Below are 20,226 nucleotides of genomic sequence, written 5' to 3'. Positions count from 1 at the left end.
GGGAGACGGACACTCACTCGGGGACCCTATCCTTCCCGGGTCCAGGTGGCAGCTTTCAGGGCTCGAGGGGCGAGGCCCTGTATGCAGCGAAGGAGGGCCTGGGGGTCTGGAAGACCTGGCTCAAAATCTTGCCCTGCCCCAGCCTTCCTGGCCGTGGCTCCAGCCGGTCACCTCATCCCCTGAGTCTCAGTTTTTCTCAGCTGCAAAATGGGGTAGAAATCACTGCCTCTCAGGGTTGAGTGGGTTCAGCTCCTGACTCGACTCTTCTGGGTACCTGCCAGGCTGTGTGCCAGGTGCCAGGGAGTACCCCCCCCCCCCAACCCCGAGTGAGACAGACAGGGATCTATCCTCATGGCACGCACAGTCTGGGAAGAAGTCAGATGCGTGCTTCGACGTTTGAGAGATTAAAGATGCACATGATGGGTGTTGGAAGGAGGGTCCTGGGGGCACATCTAAGCTGGTCTGGGGTGAGCGCAGAGCAGCTGGCACATAGTAGGTGCTCAATAGATGACAGCCCCTCCTCTGGGGATTTGCCTGCCTGTGCTTGGGGCGGGGGAGTTTCCTTGCTTCCTGCCCCCACCCCCAACCCAGCCTGGACCAAGTGATGGAGCCAGAGGCTACCAGGACGTGAAGTCACAGACTCTCAGGAGCCTCTTGACCAAGGGAAAGAGGACACATGCATTAAGGGCTACAGGAGATTAGGTGAAGCCTCAAGTGCTCCCTGGGGACTCACAGGAGATGGGAGATCTTGAGTAGAACTCGGAGAAACCAGAAGGATGAAGAACGTTCCAGAATGGGAGCACTGTGTGAGTGAAGGTGAGATGAATGGGGGGAGCTGCAGGTAAATGTAGGTGCAATGCTGGGGTGGCCCTCAGAGCGCTGGGATGGATGAGGTGGGGAGAGCCCAAGAGCAGATGTGACGGGTCCAGCCCACATTCTGCCCCATCCCCAGCCGACTCTCCTGATTGATCAGTGCTTTTCCTGGCTGTGCCCAGATGTGTCCTCAGAACCCTTCTTAACACAGTGCCAACAGTGGATCAGAGCTGGCTGATGAGGTGGGTCCCATTTTCCATCCCTGCTAGGGGAAGCAGATTAGACTGGCAGCAGCTGGATCAGGGCCAGACTACTGAGAATTTACAGGCTGGGTCATGGGCTGGAAGTTGGCCCTAGGTGGGCACATTACAAGGAGGGGTTGACAGACACGAGGACAAGATGCCTGGACACGGGGTCCCCTTTACAGAGAAAAGTTAAGTTCAAGAAGAAGTGGTTTTCAAAGAAGGGAGATGGGTTGGGATTTTGTCACCCTGGGTTGGAGATGGTGGTGGGATGTCGGAACAAAGCTGCTCAAGGGGGGACATTCGGGAACACGAGGCAGGGGCTCCGGTGGGGGGGGCGATGCACCCTGAGAACACAGGAGGGTGGGGCTGGGGGGGCCCAGGGACCAGGGGTCGGGGAGGAGAGGGACAAAGGGCTGAGAACCAGGCATCAGCTTGTTCACTTCAGGGGAGGAGGAAGCAGGAGACAGGAGACCTGGGTGAGGCATGGAATGTTCTGGAAGCTCAGGTTACGGAGTGCCAGGGAGGGGAGTCGACAGAGCTGGAAGCCCTGAGCAGCCCAGGAGAACTGGGATGGAGGAAGTGGGTTCTCAGCCAGGAGGGCACCAGTGATGGGGGCTGGAGAGTGCAGGGGAGTTGGTGGTGGCCAGGACTTGGAGCAAAGACTGGGGGCGGGGGAGTGGTGGTGACTTCCGGGGAGTCGAAAAAGCAGACAGCAGGTGCCTCTCGCCAAAAGGGAGGTCTTTTTCCCTCTGAGACATCTGGGGAGCGGTTAATGGGGTGAGTATTGCTGCCAGGGAAACATGGTTCCATTCTCGGGTTTGGGCATCATTAGCGAATGTCACCGGGAAGTAAACTGCCTTATGCCTTTGGCCTGTTTCCTCCGCTTTCTCATCTGTAACGCGTGGGGGGGTGGGGGGGGGGAACGGGGATAACGACCTGCCTCCGGGACTGCGGAAACAGCGGAGCGGCAGCGCCCGGGCGGAGCCCGGCACACGGGAACGGTGGAAACGGAGGCTCTTGGTGTGATGTGAAGGCAGAGGGGGACCGCTCGGGTGGACCCACCCTCGGCAGGACACACCTTCCTGTCAGGTGCCCTCTGCTGGGAGGGCTGTGCTGACTCGGGGGTCTCCGGAGGGCTGGCCGGGAGAGCGCGACAGGCTGGCCGTGCTCAGGTACGGGGTGCGGGCCATCTGCTCTGGACAGTGGGGCGAACGGGGCCCCAAAGACCAAGCAGGAAAACCACGTGGAAACCAGAGCAAGGATGGGCATCTTCCACGTGAGCTTATGAGTGGACGGGGCCCCGGGGCAGGAGGAAGCTTAGGGCTCCCCACACAGAGGCCAAGTTGGGACTTGCTGCCCCAGGATTTTGATGACAGGCACAAAGGGGGACACCCGCTCTGACCCATCGTCCCCAAGTCATCTCGTCGAATCCTCCCAGCTACGCTTTGCCACAGGCATCGCGATACGAATGAGGAAACGGTGGCTCAGGGACCACGTGACTGGGCCGTGGGTCAAGTGGGTGGGAGCCAGGGAGGGGGCTGCTCCCCTCTCCTGGGCAGGCGTCCAGCTGCCCACGAGGCCGGGGCCAACCTGCCCCGTCCAGCACGGGGGCAGGGGTGGGGCGAGAACCACAGGTGGCTACAAGCTCTTGAAACGTTGACTGGTGTCCCTTGGATGGAATGGGATTTAATTTTACCCAATTCACATTTACTTAAAAGCGGGTCCCCAAATCAGTTATTAGAACACTTTTCAGTATATGTGGAACAACTTAGACATACAATCCCACCTTTCCAGCTGTAAATGTTATGAAATCTAAATACAGATCATGTATTTCAGATGAAAACTCAGCATCCAAACTGAGATGTGCTTTAAGTGTAAAATACACACAGATTTCGAAGACTTAGTAGGAAAAAGAAACCCAGTGTAAAGTATCTCATTAATATTTTCCATATTGATTGCATGTTCAATGGATAATATTTTAGATACGTTGGGTTAAGTAAAATACAATAAAATTAATTTCACCCGTTTCTTCTTCCTTAAAAAGCGAGGCTACTGGTGAGTTTTTAATTACGTATGTGGCTCATATTATAATTCTATTGGACAGTGCAGCTCTGAGCACCACCCAGTGGGACCATCAGCCAGGTATGAACTTTTCAAGAGCTGTGACAGTCCGTGTGAGGTCACCTGGGTGACACCTGGGCAGCGGCAACTCTCCATTTCCAAAGAGCATGGGTGTCTGCTAAGAAGCTGAGCTGCCCAGAGCAGAGGCGGGAGGCGGGAGGCAGGAGGCAGGGGTGAGGGGGGAGAGAGGAGGGAGAGGTGAGGCGTGGGCGAGACAGATGAGGGGAAGTGCAGCCGGTGGTGGGCAAAGCGGCAATTGCTCCTAGGAAACCGGCAGGCAGGCAGGCAGCTGGGGGATTTGTGTCCTGACAGGAACCAGGATTTGAAGCGCAGTCACTCGTTGGAGGAGAAATTAGCTGAAAATCAGCAGATTCTGCTCTCAATCCAGTACAAATCACTGCACGAGAGCAGGAGGTGGGGTGGGAGAAACACACAACGTCGGCGTGGGGGTAGGGGGGAGGCTTGGGTGGACACCAGGGTCCAGAGGGACCCTGCCTGCCTCTCTTGGGCCAGCCGGAGGGCTGGGGGAGGGAGCAGAGAGTGAAGACCCCGCCTAGCTGGCCAGGAGGACAGCTGGTACAACTCAGCCAGGAGGAGGCTGGGTGCTGGGGGAGGAGCACAGAGCGGGAGGGAGGCCCCGGCCTCCGTCTGAGGGTCGACGGAGTCACCCAGGAAGATGCCTGGCCTTGACTTGGACCTTGAGCATTCCTCCCACCAAATGACTCAATTCCATTAGACTCTGGGTATTCCTATAGAGACAGCAGCCCCAGGTCATGGGCTGGGCCCCAGCTTGCCAGGACAAGACGGAGACCCTGGCCTGGGTCAATGTCAGAGGTTACACCCGTGACCCTAATAGGTCAGTATCCAGACTGGAACTCTGCTCCCTGCATCCAGGTTTCTTTCTAGGCAGACTGGAATGTGGTCTGGGGGGAGGAGGTCTCTGTATGTATGGGAAGGGGTTCTGCTGGTGCTCAGGAGGCCCAGGAACGGGCAGGTCGGGGTCAGGGAATGTTCTGGGCGTTCTGGGCCCTGGAAGACAGAGGCTGGGATCAGAGGAAGGACACGGGAAGGTCCATGCAGCCGGCACCCTTTTCTTGCTGCTGGCGGGTGTGTCCCAGCAGGACCATGGATGATAAATGAGGCTGGCTTTTGGAGCAGCAGTTGTACAGATGTGGAGGGACGTGCACATCTGGCTCCCCCAGCCTGCATGGCTGCTCAGCTGCTGCAGGAAGCTCTGGCCTTGTCCCGCGTACTCTGTGACTCCCCACCCACCCCTCTGTCCCAGGGATGGAGCACGGAGGGAGGGGGCGGGGAGAACCAAGCTGGGGCTACACCCCCAGCATCTCCATCACGGATCGGAAACCTGCCTCCTGTCTCGGCTGGACAAATTCTTCTTCGGCAGAAAAACTCAAGGAGTCACCCTTTCCATGTGCTATCCTCTGAGCTCTGCCACTGGGGAGAGCCTTGCCTCTCTCTTTCAGGGTGCGGGGTTGTCTCTGGGAATGGGCACAGGGGTCCTTTTAGACAGGAGCCTGGGCAGAGAGCCTGTGTTCCCATTAGTGAGCATGGCTTGGCTCCAAGTTAAAGTGGCGCTTTTTACGTGCCAGCTAGCAGAGGCAGTTAGTATATTTCCTTAAAAATGAGCTTCCCATCTCCTGGCGGGCTCACGCCATCAGCACCTGAGCCCCAGGGGTGGTGATAATCCTCTCCTGCACACACTTTCTCCTGCCTCCCACACCCTCCCCAGGCCTCTGGGGGCCCAACTCACAGCCGAGCTAAGCGTCCAGGGTCTCAGGCTCGTCTTGGGAATGGGGTCCAGAATTCAGCTCCCTCCCGGCCCCCCGCCTCGCACTCCCACCCAGCTGGGTCTCCTCCTCCTCCTTGGGATGGCACCTCCCCTGCCCTTCCCCAGCCTCCCCGCTCCACCAACAGTCCATCTTCCCAATGGCCCCCTGGAGCCCCGTTCCCAAGATCGAGCGCTGCGCTCCGCCATCGGTCTCAGGCCCTGCGGCGAGCTTACTCTCCACGGCGAGAGTGATGGGCTGGCTGGTCTTGTTGTCTCCGTTCTTGTCGTTAACAGCCTGCACGTAGTAGCGGCCGGCGTCGGGAGCCACTGTGGACAGGATGACGAGGGTGTTCTCCAGCGCGATAGCTCTGGGAAGAGGGAAAGGACACCTCTGACGGGCCTGAGCATCCGCGGATGTGAGCGGGCGCCCCGAGATCCCCTCCTGCAGCCCATCGCCCCCCTCGCCCCGAGCCACTTACTGCCCGACCTCCAGCCCTGTTTAGTCTGCAGAGAACCCCCATCCTCCATCAGTGCTGGGGATCAGACCCCGATATAGCACGTGCCTGGGGGTCTGAGTCCTTCCAGGCGATGCTTTCCTGCCCCCCTGCCCCCCAGGTCTGGCCTGGCTAGGGGCCCGAGCTCCCCTGGGATTCTGCCCTTCCCTGTGCCACAGCATGGATGGCTGGGCGCGGTTGCTTCTGCACCAGGAGTGTCCAGAACTAAAGACGTTCATTCACCGGGATGGATGAATGAACGATGATGCTAATTTATTTAGAACTGAGCAGGCCTGTTCCAGAATCTCTGCCTTAACCTGCTCCTGAATCTGTTTGGGCTGACTCAGAGGCCCCAGCCTGCCTGCAACCCAGCCTTCTGGGGTTCACATCTCCCCCCCAGCCCCCTCTTAGGGTACCCGTTCCCTTCTCCCCAAATCTAGTCCATAAGAGGAGGGCCGTCCGGGCTGGCTGAGCGGGCAAAAGCAGATGGCTCGGGCCGGGGAGTGTAGCCACAAGCTGTTTGCTCCCAATCCGGCTGCCGCTGCTGGGATCCCGTCCTGCGGCGCCTCAGCTCCCACGTCTGCGAGCAGGGTGAAGGGCTCCCGCACGCAGGAAGCTGGGGGCCCCACTGGACGTGGGTGCAGGAGCACTGCCCACCCCGGCGCTGCCCGGCACCTCCTCTCACCCTTCCTCCTGATGACAAACAAACCCATTAGTCTGTCAGGTCTCTCTCCGGATTTTAATGTGATGTGCCCAAGACAGCTGTTAAACATCCTTTATGTTCGTTTAACAAGGACAAATCCAGTTGAATTCTTTTCAGATTCTCCCATTAGATGACTGTTAGAGTTTTAAACGGGCTCTCAAATAAACATCCCCGAGAATGCCTCTCCGGCCTGGTCTCTCCCAGCCAGGATGTGCTGGGGTCCCCCCTTCTCCTGGTTTTGGGGGTTCGAGTGCCAAGTCTCATGCTGCCTGCCGAGCTCCAGGAAGTAGGAGGACAAAGCCCTCCTGCCCCCGTTCCTAATGATGTCCTTTCTTTCTTTCTCTCTTTCTCTCTTTCTCTCTTTCTCTCTTTCTCTCTTTCTCTCTTTCTCTCTTTCTTTCTTTCTTTCTTTCTTTTTTTTTCCTGGAGAGCTCTTTTAACCTCCAGCTAATGAGGTGAAGGGAGTGAGGACAGAGCCAGGCTAAAATATTTTCAAATGGACACAATGGGACAGGGATGGTGATCATGTGCTTACGTGGGAGTCTCCTGCAGGGGTCATGGTCCTTTAGCGGAGCTTGTGGGGGTGGGTGAGGGCTGGGGGGAGGGGGCTGAGCTGTGACCAGGGTGCGGGGGCAGCTCGGGAGCGAAGCGCTGGCCCCCGCCTCTAAGGAGCTCACAGCCTCCTCCTTGCTGGGCCTCAGCTGCCTCATCTGTGTAAAGGGTGGAAGCAGATGCCTGTGAAGACCTCTTCCAGCCCTGAGGCTGGGGGATTCTGACTCCTGTGGCTGCTCCTGTTAGTCCCCAGGCGGCCTGAGGCTGTCCCCTCCTGCTCACTCAGCCCTCCCCGGGGCACACAGTCCCAGGTCAGGTCTGATGACGGGCAGCAGTGCACGTGGACCCCTGAGGCTCCAGCTTCCCCAGCCGCTGCCCTGGTGCTGCTGGAGCTAGCTGAATGAAGCCTCTGGCAGGTGGGCCCACTCCCCAGTCCAGTCGCCTGTCCTGAACCCCCCTTTCGGCCTCCAGAGAAGGCCTCCCATCCCTGATTCTGTCTCTCCTCGACCACACAGACGTCCTACCCCCTTTCTCGCCTTTGCCTATTTTGTCTATATTGTAATGGATCCTTCTAGGTCAGGGGTCCTCCATCAGGGGTGGCTTCACCTTCCAGGGGACATGTGGCAATACCTGGACGAGTTGTGGTTATCCCAGCTGTGGGGCTGTGCTAGTAGCTAGTGGGTAGCGGTCAGGGATGCTGTTATGTGTTCCACCACACACCGCACAGCGATTTGTTGGGTTCAAAATGGAACGTGTGAATTGCGCGGTGGTTGGTTTCCTGTCCTGGGGCGGGGGAGACGGGATGGCTGCCATCCACCTCTGTTTCTGGCTCCCCTCCTGCAGAGAACTGAAGCTCCTGGGAAGCCAGGGGCCACGCTTCCCGGCCCCACGTGCACCCGATGAGCAGCTGGCTGAGCTGGTGGGATACGGAGGCTGTGTGCTGCTTCGGGGCTTGGACCAGCCGTGCCACTGGGAGCCCCCGCGGGTGCATGAGGGCGGAGCTCCCTCCAGCCGGGCTCCCTGGGTTTCTGCTGAGGAGGGTGCCCCTCCCATTCCTTGCCGGTGGTGGGACTTTCCATTGGCAAGAAATAAACTTCTCTGGCGCTAAGCGGATTTGGGGGTCTGTCTGTGATGCAGCCAGCATGGCCTTGCCTGGAAACAGGGGAAAGCACTGTGTCTGGGACCCCCAGGGCCTGGGTTCAGGTTCCCAGTGGGGGGTGAACCGGAGGTAGAGAGCTGGGGAAGGGCCAGTGGCCTTTTGACCTGCCGTCCCTCTGTCCTCAGCAGGAGGCTAAGGAAGGTCCCTGGGCTTGCAGCCTTCTGGAGGATGACCTTTCCCTTGCTAGATGGTTCTAGGACGACCCTGCCCCTCACGACTAAAGTACACAAAGCTGTCTGTGCACTCAGGAGGGCTTTCAGCCTGCTGCACCCTCCTCTCTGAAGGAAGCTGCCGCACGTCTTGCAGGGCATAGACGTCAGGGCTCCCCTCTCAGGCAGGGGCTGGGTCTACGTTTCAGTCACACTCCTCTGGTTTCCACTTCCTAGATCTTTTCCGCTTCTCTGATTGGCCCAGCTCCCAACCACCTTCCATCCACTCCTGCTATCAAGCCAGCCCTTTCTTCTCGGCTCCACTGGGGCCCAATTGATCCCTTAATTGAGAATAAAATAAATCACCCTAGAACCTGCCCGAAGCCCCCAGCATGGGTCTCTGTTAGGAATCTTGTCTCCTTTTCAACAATGAGTATCAAGGAACGGGCCAGGGGTTTCTAATCTCCACTTCCGCCCCGGGAGGGAGAGCGGTCCTCTGTAGACGGCACGCGCCTTCAGCGCCGCATGCAGCCCGCTGTCTGATAGAGCTCATCAGATGCGTATCTCCGGCAAACAGACACCAGAGAATCTGTTTCCAGGGACCTTTCCTCTGGGTTATGAATATTAATCTGCTGTAATTGCTGAGATAAAATCCCCACACTGTTCTCTCCTGCTTGTGATAGGAGGGCCGGACTGGGTGGGGAGGGGGTGGGCGTGACCAGGAAGGTGTGTGTGTGTGTGTGCGCTTGTGCGTGTGCGCGCGCACCCAGAAAGGGTTCGGTCCTGCTGCCAGAGGCTGCTGGGAATGAAAAGAGGGGTGATGGCAGAGGCCAGGAATGGGAAGAGGAGGTGGGAAGCTGTTAGGAGAGGGCCGAGGGTGGGAGAGAGGCTGGAGGAAGGGTTGCGTCCACCGCAGCCAACGCAGCAGATAGGGCCCACTCGGTCCCTCCTGCAGCCGCAGCGCACGCGGCTCACCCATCGTGGCGCTCTTCCCACCCAGTCTAAGTGAGGCCTCAGAACCCTTTTCAACACGGTATTCCCGGCAGCCACTCCCAATCGACGGGCTTGCAGGGTGCCATCACTGATACACCTGGGGCATAGGAGATAACCTCAGAAAAGGAAGTTAGGACGGGGCGAGGACTCCCCACCTGTCTCAGCAGTCCCCTCTCGCGATTCAACCTCGGTCTCTGTGTTTAATGGTTAACCACGCTTGGCCGGTTGTCTTTTATTTTTTGGCTGCACCGCGTGGCTTGCGGGGATCTTAGTTCCCTGACCAGGGACTGAACCCCAGCCATAGCAGTGAAAGCGCAGAGTCCTAACCACTGGACCACCAGGGAATTCCTGCCCTTGGCTGTTTCTATTAAACCTTCATTAGGCCTAAGGGAGCCTGGTCCCACCCACACAGCAGCATCCCCTGTGAACGTAGGGCTCCCCCCAGTCATCACCTGCTCTGTAGCAGCACCTTCGCCAGGTGACACTGTAGTCCTCTCACTCAAGAGCAGAGTTTATGTCCCTGCTTCTTGGGCTGAGTTCTACCACATGACTTGCTTTGACCAATGGGAAGTTAGCAGAAGCTTGTGCTTTGCTTCTTCTGCAATTACCAGGAGCAGATGCTAGGGCCCTGCTGGCTGGAGGCCGGGACATGTGGGGCAGGTGTTCTAATCAGCCAGCCCCAGCCAAGTGAGAGAGCCAGGCCCAACTCACCGATCTGCTGATTCACACGACAAACACATGCTTATTGCGTCAGGCCACTGGGACCGCTTGTTACGTAGCACTATTGTGTCTGTAGGTACCAGATACATTCTAGGACAGTGGCTCTCAACTGTGGCTGCGAGCTGGAATCACAGGGAAGCTTTTAAAAGTCTTGAGGACTGGGTACACCCCATTTCAATGCAATCAGAATGTGTGAGGGGTAGAATTTAAAGATCAATATATTTTACATGATCTCAGATCATCTCAGAGGGGAGGCAGGTTGAGACTCACCAGGACCAATTCTCCACAAGTACAATCACTTTATCCTTTTTAGCCCCCACGTCTCTGTACCTGTTCTCACATAATTTCCACATAAGACAGAATTAAGGCCTGACTCGGGGGTTGGCAAGCCTGGAAGTGGCTGCGTGAGATGTGTCAAAGCAGTTAAACTCTGGGGGCCTTCACTTTACCATCTGTAAAATGGGGGTAAAATCAGCCACCTCATAAGGTCTTTGTGAGGGTCATTCATTCAACAAATATTTCTTGAGCGTGGACCTGGGGATGGAAAAGGGAAGGAGACAGAGCATCTCTCCCTGGGAGGTGCGTGTCTGTCCTGGAGGAGAGGGCGATGGGGGGTGTGCTTAGCCCGGGCCCGAGAGCACAGCAGGCCCTCCATAAACGATGGCCGCTGCTGTTGCCAGGATGTTATCATGCAGTTACGATCACACTTCTCTCACCAGACCTCATAATCCCCAGAGGCAAGAACAGTCCATCTCGGCTCCCGCTTCCTGCACAGGCCGGGACGGGCTCCACCCACAGGGGACCCGCAGCCCGAGTGGACCAGGACAAATGTGGTCTTTCCTCTCTACTGGGAGTAGGGGAGAGTGGGGGTCCCGAAGAGGAAAGCCTGGGCTGGCTCTCCCGGGGCGTCAGGAGGGCCACCGTGTCCCATGCTTTGCCCCCACCCCCCATGGAGGTATTGGTCCCATCACGCTGCCCACAAGCCAGGTGGCCACAACCCCCGCCTGGGCCACACAGAGGGGCCCTTGTGAGCGCTGAAAGGACCGTGTGTTTCTCTCCCTGCCTCCCCTGGCCTCACCTCCTCTCTGCAGCCAAAACACACAGAGCCGTATGCACCAGTGGACACCCAGCCACACCCGCACAGTGGGAACACCCAGAGCCGCCCGCCCTGCCGGGGAAATGCCAGCACCCTCCCACGTGCCCTCAACCGCGGGCCTGTAACCACGGCGACAGAGCCTCTGTCTGTGCCAGTTTGGGTTTTTAAGATGCTCTGAGACGCAGAATTATTCTCCAGCTGAGAGTGGAGCCAATGCCCTGGGATTCCCTAGGAAGGCCACCGAGCGGTCACGATTCCAAGATTTGACCCACGCTTTCCCAGAAAAGGCCCCCGGAAACCAAAATTACATCAAGGATGTCCCCCATCTGGCTCCATCCCAGAGAGGAAAGGGCACTGGGGGCTCTACATGGCCCACGTTTCCTCTCCTGGGTCCAGCCCTGCTGCTCCCCTTCCCCCTCCCCCCCAGGGCAGGGTGCTCACATGCGGCTGCTGGGCGGGATCTTGCGGCCGTCCCGGAACCAGGTCACCTGCGGCCGTGGGAAGCTGGCGATGCGGGGGGCGCGGATGACGGCGGCTTCTCCGTGGGAGACGCTCTGGTGCTTCTCGCCCTCCTCGAAGCTCCCCATGTCTGCAGAAGGGAAGGGCACATGGCTCAGGGGCCAGAGGTCAGCGGCCAAGACTGCCTGGCTCCTGAGCTGGGAGTGGTGGCAGCGGAAGGAAACTGTGGGGCAGACAGGATGCCCACGGGGAATGGCCACCACACTTGGACTACCTCACATGACCCCATCACCCCATCCATCACTAGACACGCCCTGCTTTGTGCTTTTGGGGTTTATATGCATTTATATCCATATGTCCATGAATCAATGGATTCATCCAACAACCATGAGACGCGGGTCATTATTTCAAACAGTTTACTACGGAAAAAGTTCTGAAACAGGCTGTTGACGTGTCCAAAGATACATGACTGGAACAGGGCAGAGGCAGGATTTGAACTCAGACCTCAGAGTCTGGAGGCAGGCACAGCTGTCCTTCCTCCCCTGCCCTCTACTCCAGCAGGGATTTAGGTGTGGGGTGAAGGGCACACCTGCGGACCAGTTTCCTGTGCCCTTGGGTGACGTGTGTGAGGGTGCATGGATGTGTCAATACGAACACTTTGCTGTTCCTTTAAAAGCATGCCTACCCCCTCGGCAGATAAAGAGGGGACCACTGGTCCCAGCTCTGATGTTCTGTGAGCCTGGAGGGGAGCAGAGAGCAGTGGAGACGCAGGTGGGAAAGTTCTGGCTGCCCACCTGCTGCTGCGATCAGGATGGGCTCTGACTCTGACAGTAGAGGCTTGGCGATGGGTGGGGTGTGGGAAGGGGCGTTTGTGCTGATGGCCACAGTTCTCTAAAATGAGCGCACAGCCTTGCTACCCAAAGGGTGGTCTGTGGGCCAGCGACTTGGGCACCACCTGGGCGCTGTTATAAAGGCAGAGTCTCAGGCCCGCCCTAGACCTGTAGAATCAGAACCTGCCTTTTAACGAGACTCCCAGTGAGCTGTGTCCACATCCACGTGTGAGAAGCACTGTTTGGCCTCAAACTTGGCTTTGTGTCACTGAGTATCATGTCAAGAGTTCAGAACAGCTAATGCTGGGGTCTCACCCCCAAACTTCTGATTTCACTGGACGGGGTGTGGGCCGCCCAACAGAATCCCCACATGCAGTGAGGTTCAGACCACTGGAAACTGGCTGCGCGTCTCCATTGCCCACCTGTTCCCTCCTGGACCAAGGGGGCCGCGTCCTAAGGCACGTCGGTCTCCTGCTGCTTTATTTCTTAGCCTCTCCAACAGCAGTGCTCTTCTTCCTCTCCTCCAGCCAGGGGTCCCCAACCTGACTGCCCCTTAGAACCCCCTGGGGCGCGTTTAATATTCTCAGAGGTAAGAACGTTTAGGGGAGGATGGGGCCCAGACATCAGTATTTCTAGAGCCGCTCAGGGCATTCCAACAAGAGCCGAGGCTGAGAAGTACTGGTGCGCTCAGGCCAGTGGTTCTTACACTTCGGTGGGTCTCAGAATCCCCTGAGGACACCGTAAGCCCACAAATTTGCTCCCACCCTTCCCTCGTGCCCTGGGGCACGGAAAGGCCCTGCTTCAACATGCCCGTGTCTCCAAATCCTCGACTTGCCTTCCCGAGGATTCTGCTGCCCGCCAAAGTTTGAGGACCGCTGGTCTGCACTCTCTTGTTTTCCAAAGCACTGGGCTTGACTCTCTTCTCGGCCCCGTTCCCCGCTGGAGGCCTCAACAATCTCTCTGCAAAGGCTCTCACATCTGCCCTGGCTCCTCCCTCCCTGAGCTCCAACACCCAACACCCAACTTCCAAGAGACAGTTTTGGATATTTCTTACCTCCCTGCCAGGCCCTTCTTCTTGCTTCTGTAGTTCTGTGAATGGCTCCCCTACCTGTACCTGCCCAGATCGCCTAGGCTCAGACCCCTGGAGCCTTTTGTAGTGCTTCCTTTCCCACCCTGTTATCCCTCTGTTCTCCCAGCCCTGCCCACAAGCTCGCCCCATCACCTGGCTGCACTGACTCCGCCCCCACATCATCTCCTACACCGCATCCCCCTGCACCCACCTTCCACGCCGCTCCTGATTAATTTTTCCAACTTGCTCAGATCCTTTGGTATCTCCTCACTGCCCCAGGAATGTCTAAATTCCCTCGCCTGGATTCAAGGCCTTTCCCTAATCTGACCCCAACCAACCTTTCTTGTCCTAATGCCCACACCACATCCTGTGTCCCCGGCCTCAGTGAATTACTTATACCCTGCTTCTGACTTCGGGGCTTTTCTTTGTGTGGGGACCCTGCCTGGAACGCCACCAGAACAAGCCAGGATTCACCAAGGCACCACGATCCAGTAGCATCCTGGGAGCATCTAGTCAAGTAAGTGTCTCAAGAAATGAAATCTGCCATTGGCATCCTTGTCCTAATTTGTCAGGCAGTAAATGTAACAGTGGTGGCCTAGGAGTCGTTGAGACCTGAGTTCAAATCCTACTTCTGTTACTTATTAGGCATGACCTTGGGCAAAATTTTGACCTTGTTGTGCTTTAACTTCCTCTTCTGTAAGCTGGCGTTAAGAAGAGCATCTTCCTCAGAGGTTATAGTCAGGATTATATGAGATAATACACGTGTGTGTCAGGCTGTATCTTTCCAAAGATGGCTGAGTCACACTATTATAACCAAGACATGCAAGCAACCTCAGGGTCCATTGCCAGATGAATGAATAAAGAAGATGGGATACACATACACGATGGAATACTACTCAGCCCTAAAAAAGAACGAAGCAATGCCATTTGCAGCAACACGGATGGACCTAGAGAGGATCATACTAAGTGAAATCAGCCAGACAGAGGAAGACACATGTCATATGATATCGCTTATATGTGGAATCTTAAAAAATGATACAAATGAACTTATATACAAACAGAAATAGACCCACAGACAGAAAACAAACTTACAGTTACCAAAGGGGGGGGGGGAGGGATAAATTAGGAGTTTGTGATTAACATATACACACGACTATATGTAAAATAGATGACCAACAAGGACCTACTGTAGAGCACAGGGAACTCTACTCAATATTTTGTAATCATCTATATGGGAAAAGAATCTGAAAAAGAATATATACATGTATGTGTGTGTATATACATATGTATGTATAACTCAATCACTTTGCTGTACACCTGAAACTAACATAACATCGTAAATCAACTATACTTCAAAAAAAAAACACGACGGCTGCATCAATATTTATCTTCCATTCAAGATGCTCTTCTTACAGTGTGATTGATACGCCTCCCACTGAGAGGTGGGGGCCATGTCCCCTCCCCTTGAATCTGGGGGTTTTGTGACTGCACTGGTAGAATATGCTGGGAGTGATGCTATATGACGTTCGAGGCTAGGTAATCAGAACACAGCTTCTACCTGGCTCTCCAGACACGCCTGCTTGGAATCTAGCTTACACAGTCATAAAAACAGCTCTTGTGCAGAGGAACTGAGGTCCCAGATGACAGCCAGCATCAACACAGGACAGGTGGACATGTGAACCCGCAGGTAATTTCAGCCCCCCGCCTTTGGGTCTTCTAGTGGAGACCTCAGTCGCCAGACAGCAGAGACAAGCTGTTCCCATCGTGCTCTGTCCAGACTCACAGAATCTGTGAGCATGATAAATGTGGCACACCATGTTGTTTGGGGGTAATTTGTTATGTGGCCATTACTAATAAGAAAAAAAAATATCAAATTGTACACTTTAAATATATGCAGTTTATTGTATGCCAATTGTATCTCAGTAAAAGTTCTTAAAGAAAAAAAATTTTATTATGTAGCCACAGAAACAGGAAGAGTATATTAAAGTGCTAAAATTATATCTAATACTTACAGTATTAAAATATTGGAATCCTGTACATTTTTCATAGTTTAAATATCAACCTCTTTGGACTTCCCTGGTGGTGCAGTGGTTAAGAATCTGCCTGCCAATGCAGGGGACATGGGTTTGAGTCCTGGTACGGGAAGATCCCACATGTCACGGAGCAAATAAGCCCGTGCGCCACAACTACTGAGCCTGCACGCCACAATTACTGAAGCTTGCATACCTAGAGCCCATGCTCTGCAACAAGAGAAGCCACCACAATGAGAAGCCCGTGCACACAATGAAGAGTAGGCCCCTCTTGCCACAACTAGAGAAAGCCCACGCAGCAACAAAGACCCGATGCACCCAAAAAAAAAAAATTAAATATCGACCTCTTCAACAAAGGTTATCCCATGCCACCCAAATTGTCACTGACCTATGTCAGGTTTCTTTCTAGGTGGACTTCACACGGATTGTCTCATTTCATCTGCATAATAACAAGACAAAGCTCAACTTTCCTAAATACACATTTTAAAGTTGTTTACTAATTTCTGTTACTTGGCTCTGTCTATAAAAAAATCACATCAATAAATCACATTGATTTCAGTTCCTACAATAATTTTATCTATTTAAAAACTTTTCACAGAACTCTAAAGATATATTTGAACAATTTAAAGCAATTTCATGGTAATAGTGCTTTTCTCCTCTCTTGGGTTTTATTAGCTCCATTTTGTCAGTGAGGAAATTAAAGCTCATGGAGACAGAGTGGTGTATCCAACGTGCGTGGTGAGGGCTGGGCCAGCCAGCGTCCAAGCCCAGCCCTCCCTCTGCACTTCCTCCTCGCCTGCCTCCTCGTGACTCATCCTCTGTGTGAAAATTCTTCATGAACATTCCTGATCTCTCTCTACTACATTGAAAGCTTCGAGAGGCAGTTCTATGCAATTACACTCATGAGCAAATCCCTGTGAGACACCGGGCCCCATCCTCTGCACACAGTAGGTTCTCTCTGAGCTCACCCAATACCGTCAAGCGACGACTCTTTACTGAGTCCCTACTATAGGTCAGGCTGGCTCTGTAGCAGGTGCTGAAAGAAGCCCTGGTCCCTGTCCTTATGGAGCTTATGGTCTGGTTAGGGGAACAGGCATAAGAAAACCAACACACCAACTTTCAGGGATGTATTGTGACAACTGTTAGAAAGAAGGAACAGGGTTCTTCTATGAGAGGTGGCATCAGGGGAGTCTACTTTAGACTGGGAGGTGGGCTGAGGCTTTTTTTTTTTTTTTTTTTTTTGGCTTTTTTTAAGCAGAGACATAAATAAAGGCTAGGTGTTAGCCGTGTGTATGTGTGTGTGTGTGTGTGTGTGTGTGTGGGTTGGGGCATGGTGATAGCCCAGAGGAAAGACAGTGTGTGGAGGCTAGGAGGTAGGAGAGAAGTGCTAGTTAGAGGAGACTGAAAAATGCCAATCGGGCAGGGTGGTGGGTTTGTTCAGTGGATGGATGAATGAAGACGGGGGTGCATGGATGGGTAACTGGATGAGTGCAGGGACTGATGGATGGATGGAGGGAAGGAGGCATGGATGGAGGCAGGAAGTGAGGGATGGAGGGATGGATGACTATGTATACATGGATGTGTGTATAGTTGGATGAGTGGAGGGATAGATGGATGGATGGACGGACGGATGGACGGATGGAGAGAGGGAGGCATGGGTGGATGGAGGGATGGATGACTATGTGTGTGTGTGTGTGTGTGTGTGTGTGTGTGTGTGTATGGCAGGATGGACAGATGAAGGAAAGGCACAGTTGGCTTTGTCCAAGTTTTGCAGTCGATGCTCTCATCCACCTTTCCATCCCACAATCTCCCCTCACTATGGTGGCTCTTAGGCCCCCAGAACCCTCTCAATTCTCTTCATTCCACTTTGCCAAACGGGCTTCCTAGGTCTGCTCAGGGAGCCCCTTGGCTCTGCTCATGGGGCCCAGTGAACAGGCACGTGTGTGCTACCAGCTGCAAGGGGGCTGCTAGCAGGGAGTCTGCTCAGCCAGCCAGTGCAAGAGAAAGGAAACTGCATGCCGATAGGGCTCAGGATCTGCAATCTCTTAGGAACGCTCACTCCCACTGAGGTGGAAACAGATGAGGGTTTATTTACTACGCTTCCTCTCCAAGGTACTTGCTAATACCCCACGTTGTGCCCTGCAGCGCTGATCTAACTTTCCCTACAAATTCCCCCAAGAACAAAGAAGTGTGAGCCTGGGGGACAGCTACACGTGGCCTAAAAATTATTCCGGATGTCTCTGTTATGCCTTAAAAGGGTCTTGTAAAGTATGCATTCCACTTCAGAATATATTTATTGCTTTTATTTACTTGAAAAGCGTTTTTATCATGAAATACGTCATGCATAAAAAAGAGTGACTATGATGACAGGAACAGATCAAAGGAGACTGGGAGGAACAGTCACGTACCCACCACGCCGTTTAAGGCACAGAACACCAACAAACCTCAGCCCCTTCCTCCACAGCACCCCTCCCATCACATCCCCTCGCTCACTGGAGGTAACCGCCATCTTGGATGCTGCGTGCATCATGCCATCGCTTTTTTTCTTTCAAGTTTCAACACGTGCAGACGCATCCTTCAACAATGCATGGTTAACTTAGCCCGTTTATAAGCCCTTTGGGTTATTTTGTATGTCATCTGCTGTGATTTGCTTTTTTTTGTGCAACATGTGTTTTGGGGAGGCCCCATCTCTGTCCTTGTACTTGGTTTAGCCATTTGCATGGCTGCCTGGATGTCCGTCTATCAAGAGAGCAAAGCGCGGCTGCAGGCTGGCGTTGTTATCAGTGTTTGGCTGTCCTGCTAAGAACAGTCTCACGCGGCTCTTCTAGCACACGTGGCTGTGAGGATCTCTAGCGGATGCACCTAAAGATGGAACTGCTGGGTTGCAGGCTGTGCACATGCTAATCTTATGCGATAATACCAAGCTGTTTTCCTGATTTGCACCAATTTGCCAGCTCACACTCCCACCAGCAGTGGTGGGAGTTTCTATCAACACCTGGTCTTGCTAGACTCTTTGGTTTTTGCCAGCCTGGTGGGTGTGGGACGGTCCTTCACTGTGGGTGTGTTTGTTTCTTATGAAGACGCTGTTTCTCCCTCCGGTTGTATCATGCCTCTGCCTCCAACCATCCATGGCTTCCACCACACCCTGTTCGTTGTGAACAAAACGTCCAACCGCATCTTCGAATGTCACCGTCTGTCCCCCGTGCCCCACCTCCTCTGCCACATCTCCTTGCACATCTCCAGTCTACATTCAATACTCACACTCAGGTTGAGGATTGAGGAAAACGGGCCCATGGCTGGCACTCTGGACATCAACTCCAGCCTATGTGACAGTGGGTCTGATGCCCTCAACTCCCATTATGTACAGGTGGCTGCCGAGGTGCCTGGTAGGACGGGGAGCAGGCCAGTCTCCCCTTGGCCCTGCGATGTCTGGGTGGGCTTACTGTTGAGGCTGGGATAGGGGCCGGGGATGTTGCTCAGGTGACAAAGACACAGAGGCGCCCACGGGACCTGATGCTGACTCCAGAAGGCTCTCCCAACCCTCTCAGCCATTCAGCCCACAGGCTGCATGCCCAGAATTTATGGCGATTTCACAAAAACAAAGAAGAGACTCGAGGTGGGGCCAGGAAGGGAGCTGGGGAGGGCGGTGGATGTTTTATTGACTTCCCCTTAATTGCTGTAATTAAAAACATGTAAAGAATCTTTTTGTAACGACTTTGCCATTATCATTAGTGGTTAGCACAGCTGCCTTATTAATTTCCCATTAGAACCCAATTCACAGCCCTTCTTTGGGAAGGGGGATGGGAGCAGGGGGTGGGGGCCTACCTGGCCTGATCTGATCCAGTGCCCATGGAACTGGCTGCTTGAACCCCTAATGACAAAACCCTCCCATCCCGGAGGCCGAAACAGCCAAGGAGGGAAGATGAGGGGTTTGGAGAAGCAGTCATACCCCACCCATCCTCAGAACGGCGAGCGTCTGTGTGACAGTATAAAAGAAACAGACGGAGGGTCAGACAGATGCAGGAGGCCTGCAGGGCACAAACCTGGGAGAGGCCCAGGACTGGGATGGGTGCGGGAGGTGAAAGATTTAAGGAGGCGCTCACTGTCAGGGTCCTGCAAGTGCACGGTGAGTCCCTGAGAGGGAGCGTCTCCTTAAATTCCGCATCCTCCGTTGCCCTAGAGAGCAGAGGTGGCAGCTGCAGCTAGGGGAGGAAGGTACCTCTGAAGGCAGACAGAATGAGAAAGGCTGTGAATGTTTATTCCCGGACGCTGTCCCGGGTTGGCCTGGCAGAGAGAAGAAGTGTACTCCGCTACCCCGAGTGTCCCCCGGGCTGGCCGCCACTTGTGGTGGTTTGTGAGCAGTGACTGATTACTCACTGCGACAGCCCAGCCAGCTAGGTACTAATATGAGCCTTCCTCTTTACACTCAAGGAAGCAAAGGCACAGAGAAGTTAAGTAATTTGCCCAAGGTCACAGAGCTAGGGAGAGGTGAGGGGATCTTGAACTCAGGGTTCATGGCTGGGTCCGTGGCGGGGTCACGGCTCCGCTCTACGGCTGATGGTGGCGAGGCAGGAGACGGGAGACGGTAGAAACACGGGCTGTGGGACCTTGGGCTGTCCTCTGGCCTTTATTTTAAGAGCTCCTATCTTTTAATTTTTTTTGGCAGGGTGGATGCGCAGAGTCCTAACCACTGGATGGACTGAGAGGGAATTCCCTCCTCTGACCTTTCTGAGTTTCGGTTTCCTCATCTCGAGACGTGGCTCCCAAGACATGCCTGCCTACCTCTGAGACCTGCCCCAGGGGCTCGCAGAGGAAAGACATCTGCACAATTACACCGGAGGGCGGAGTGTTTAGGAGGCTCTGCTGTGTCTACTTAGGGTTTCCTTAGGGACGCGAGTGTCCCGCTTGGACCTGTGACTATGATTGTTCTGAAGGGTCTTGGACGCGTGTTTACCTTTCCAGGGGGACGGAGGCCATGCTTCCTTCTCTACCTGCACCCTCCCCGCT

General features: G+C 54.6%; 1 protein-coding gene across 1 annotated transcript in view; it reads right to left on the bottom strand.

Moving 5' to 3' along the window:
* SDK2 (sidekick cell adhesion molecule 2) overlaps positions 1-20,226 on the bottom strand; it is a 259,639-nt gene that overhangs the window by 84,253 nt on the left and 155,160 nt on the right. Inside the window, exons 4-5 of the mRNA XM_057716189.1 lie at positions 11,273-11,420; positions 5,200-5,333 (exon numbers count right to left, since the gene is read on the bottom strand). Coding sequence (XP_057572172.1) covers positions 5,200-5,333; positions 11,273-11,420 — 282 coding nt within the window. The remainder of the gene's footprint in view (positions 1-5,199; positions 5,334-11,272; positions 11,421-20,226) is intronic.

The sequence above is a fragment of the Hippopotamus amphibius genome, chromosome 17, assembly GCF_030028045.1.
Source record: "Hippopotamus amphibius kiboko isolate mHipAmp2 chromosome 17, mHipAmp2.hap2, whole genome shotgun sequence".
NCBI classification, from domain to species: Eukaryota; Metazoa; Chordata; class Mammalia; order Artiodactyla; family Hippopotamidae; genus Hippopotamus; species Hippopotamus amphibius.
Note: the sequence above shows the minus strand (reverse complement) of the source record. Positions and strands in the feature narration are given on the sequence as shown.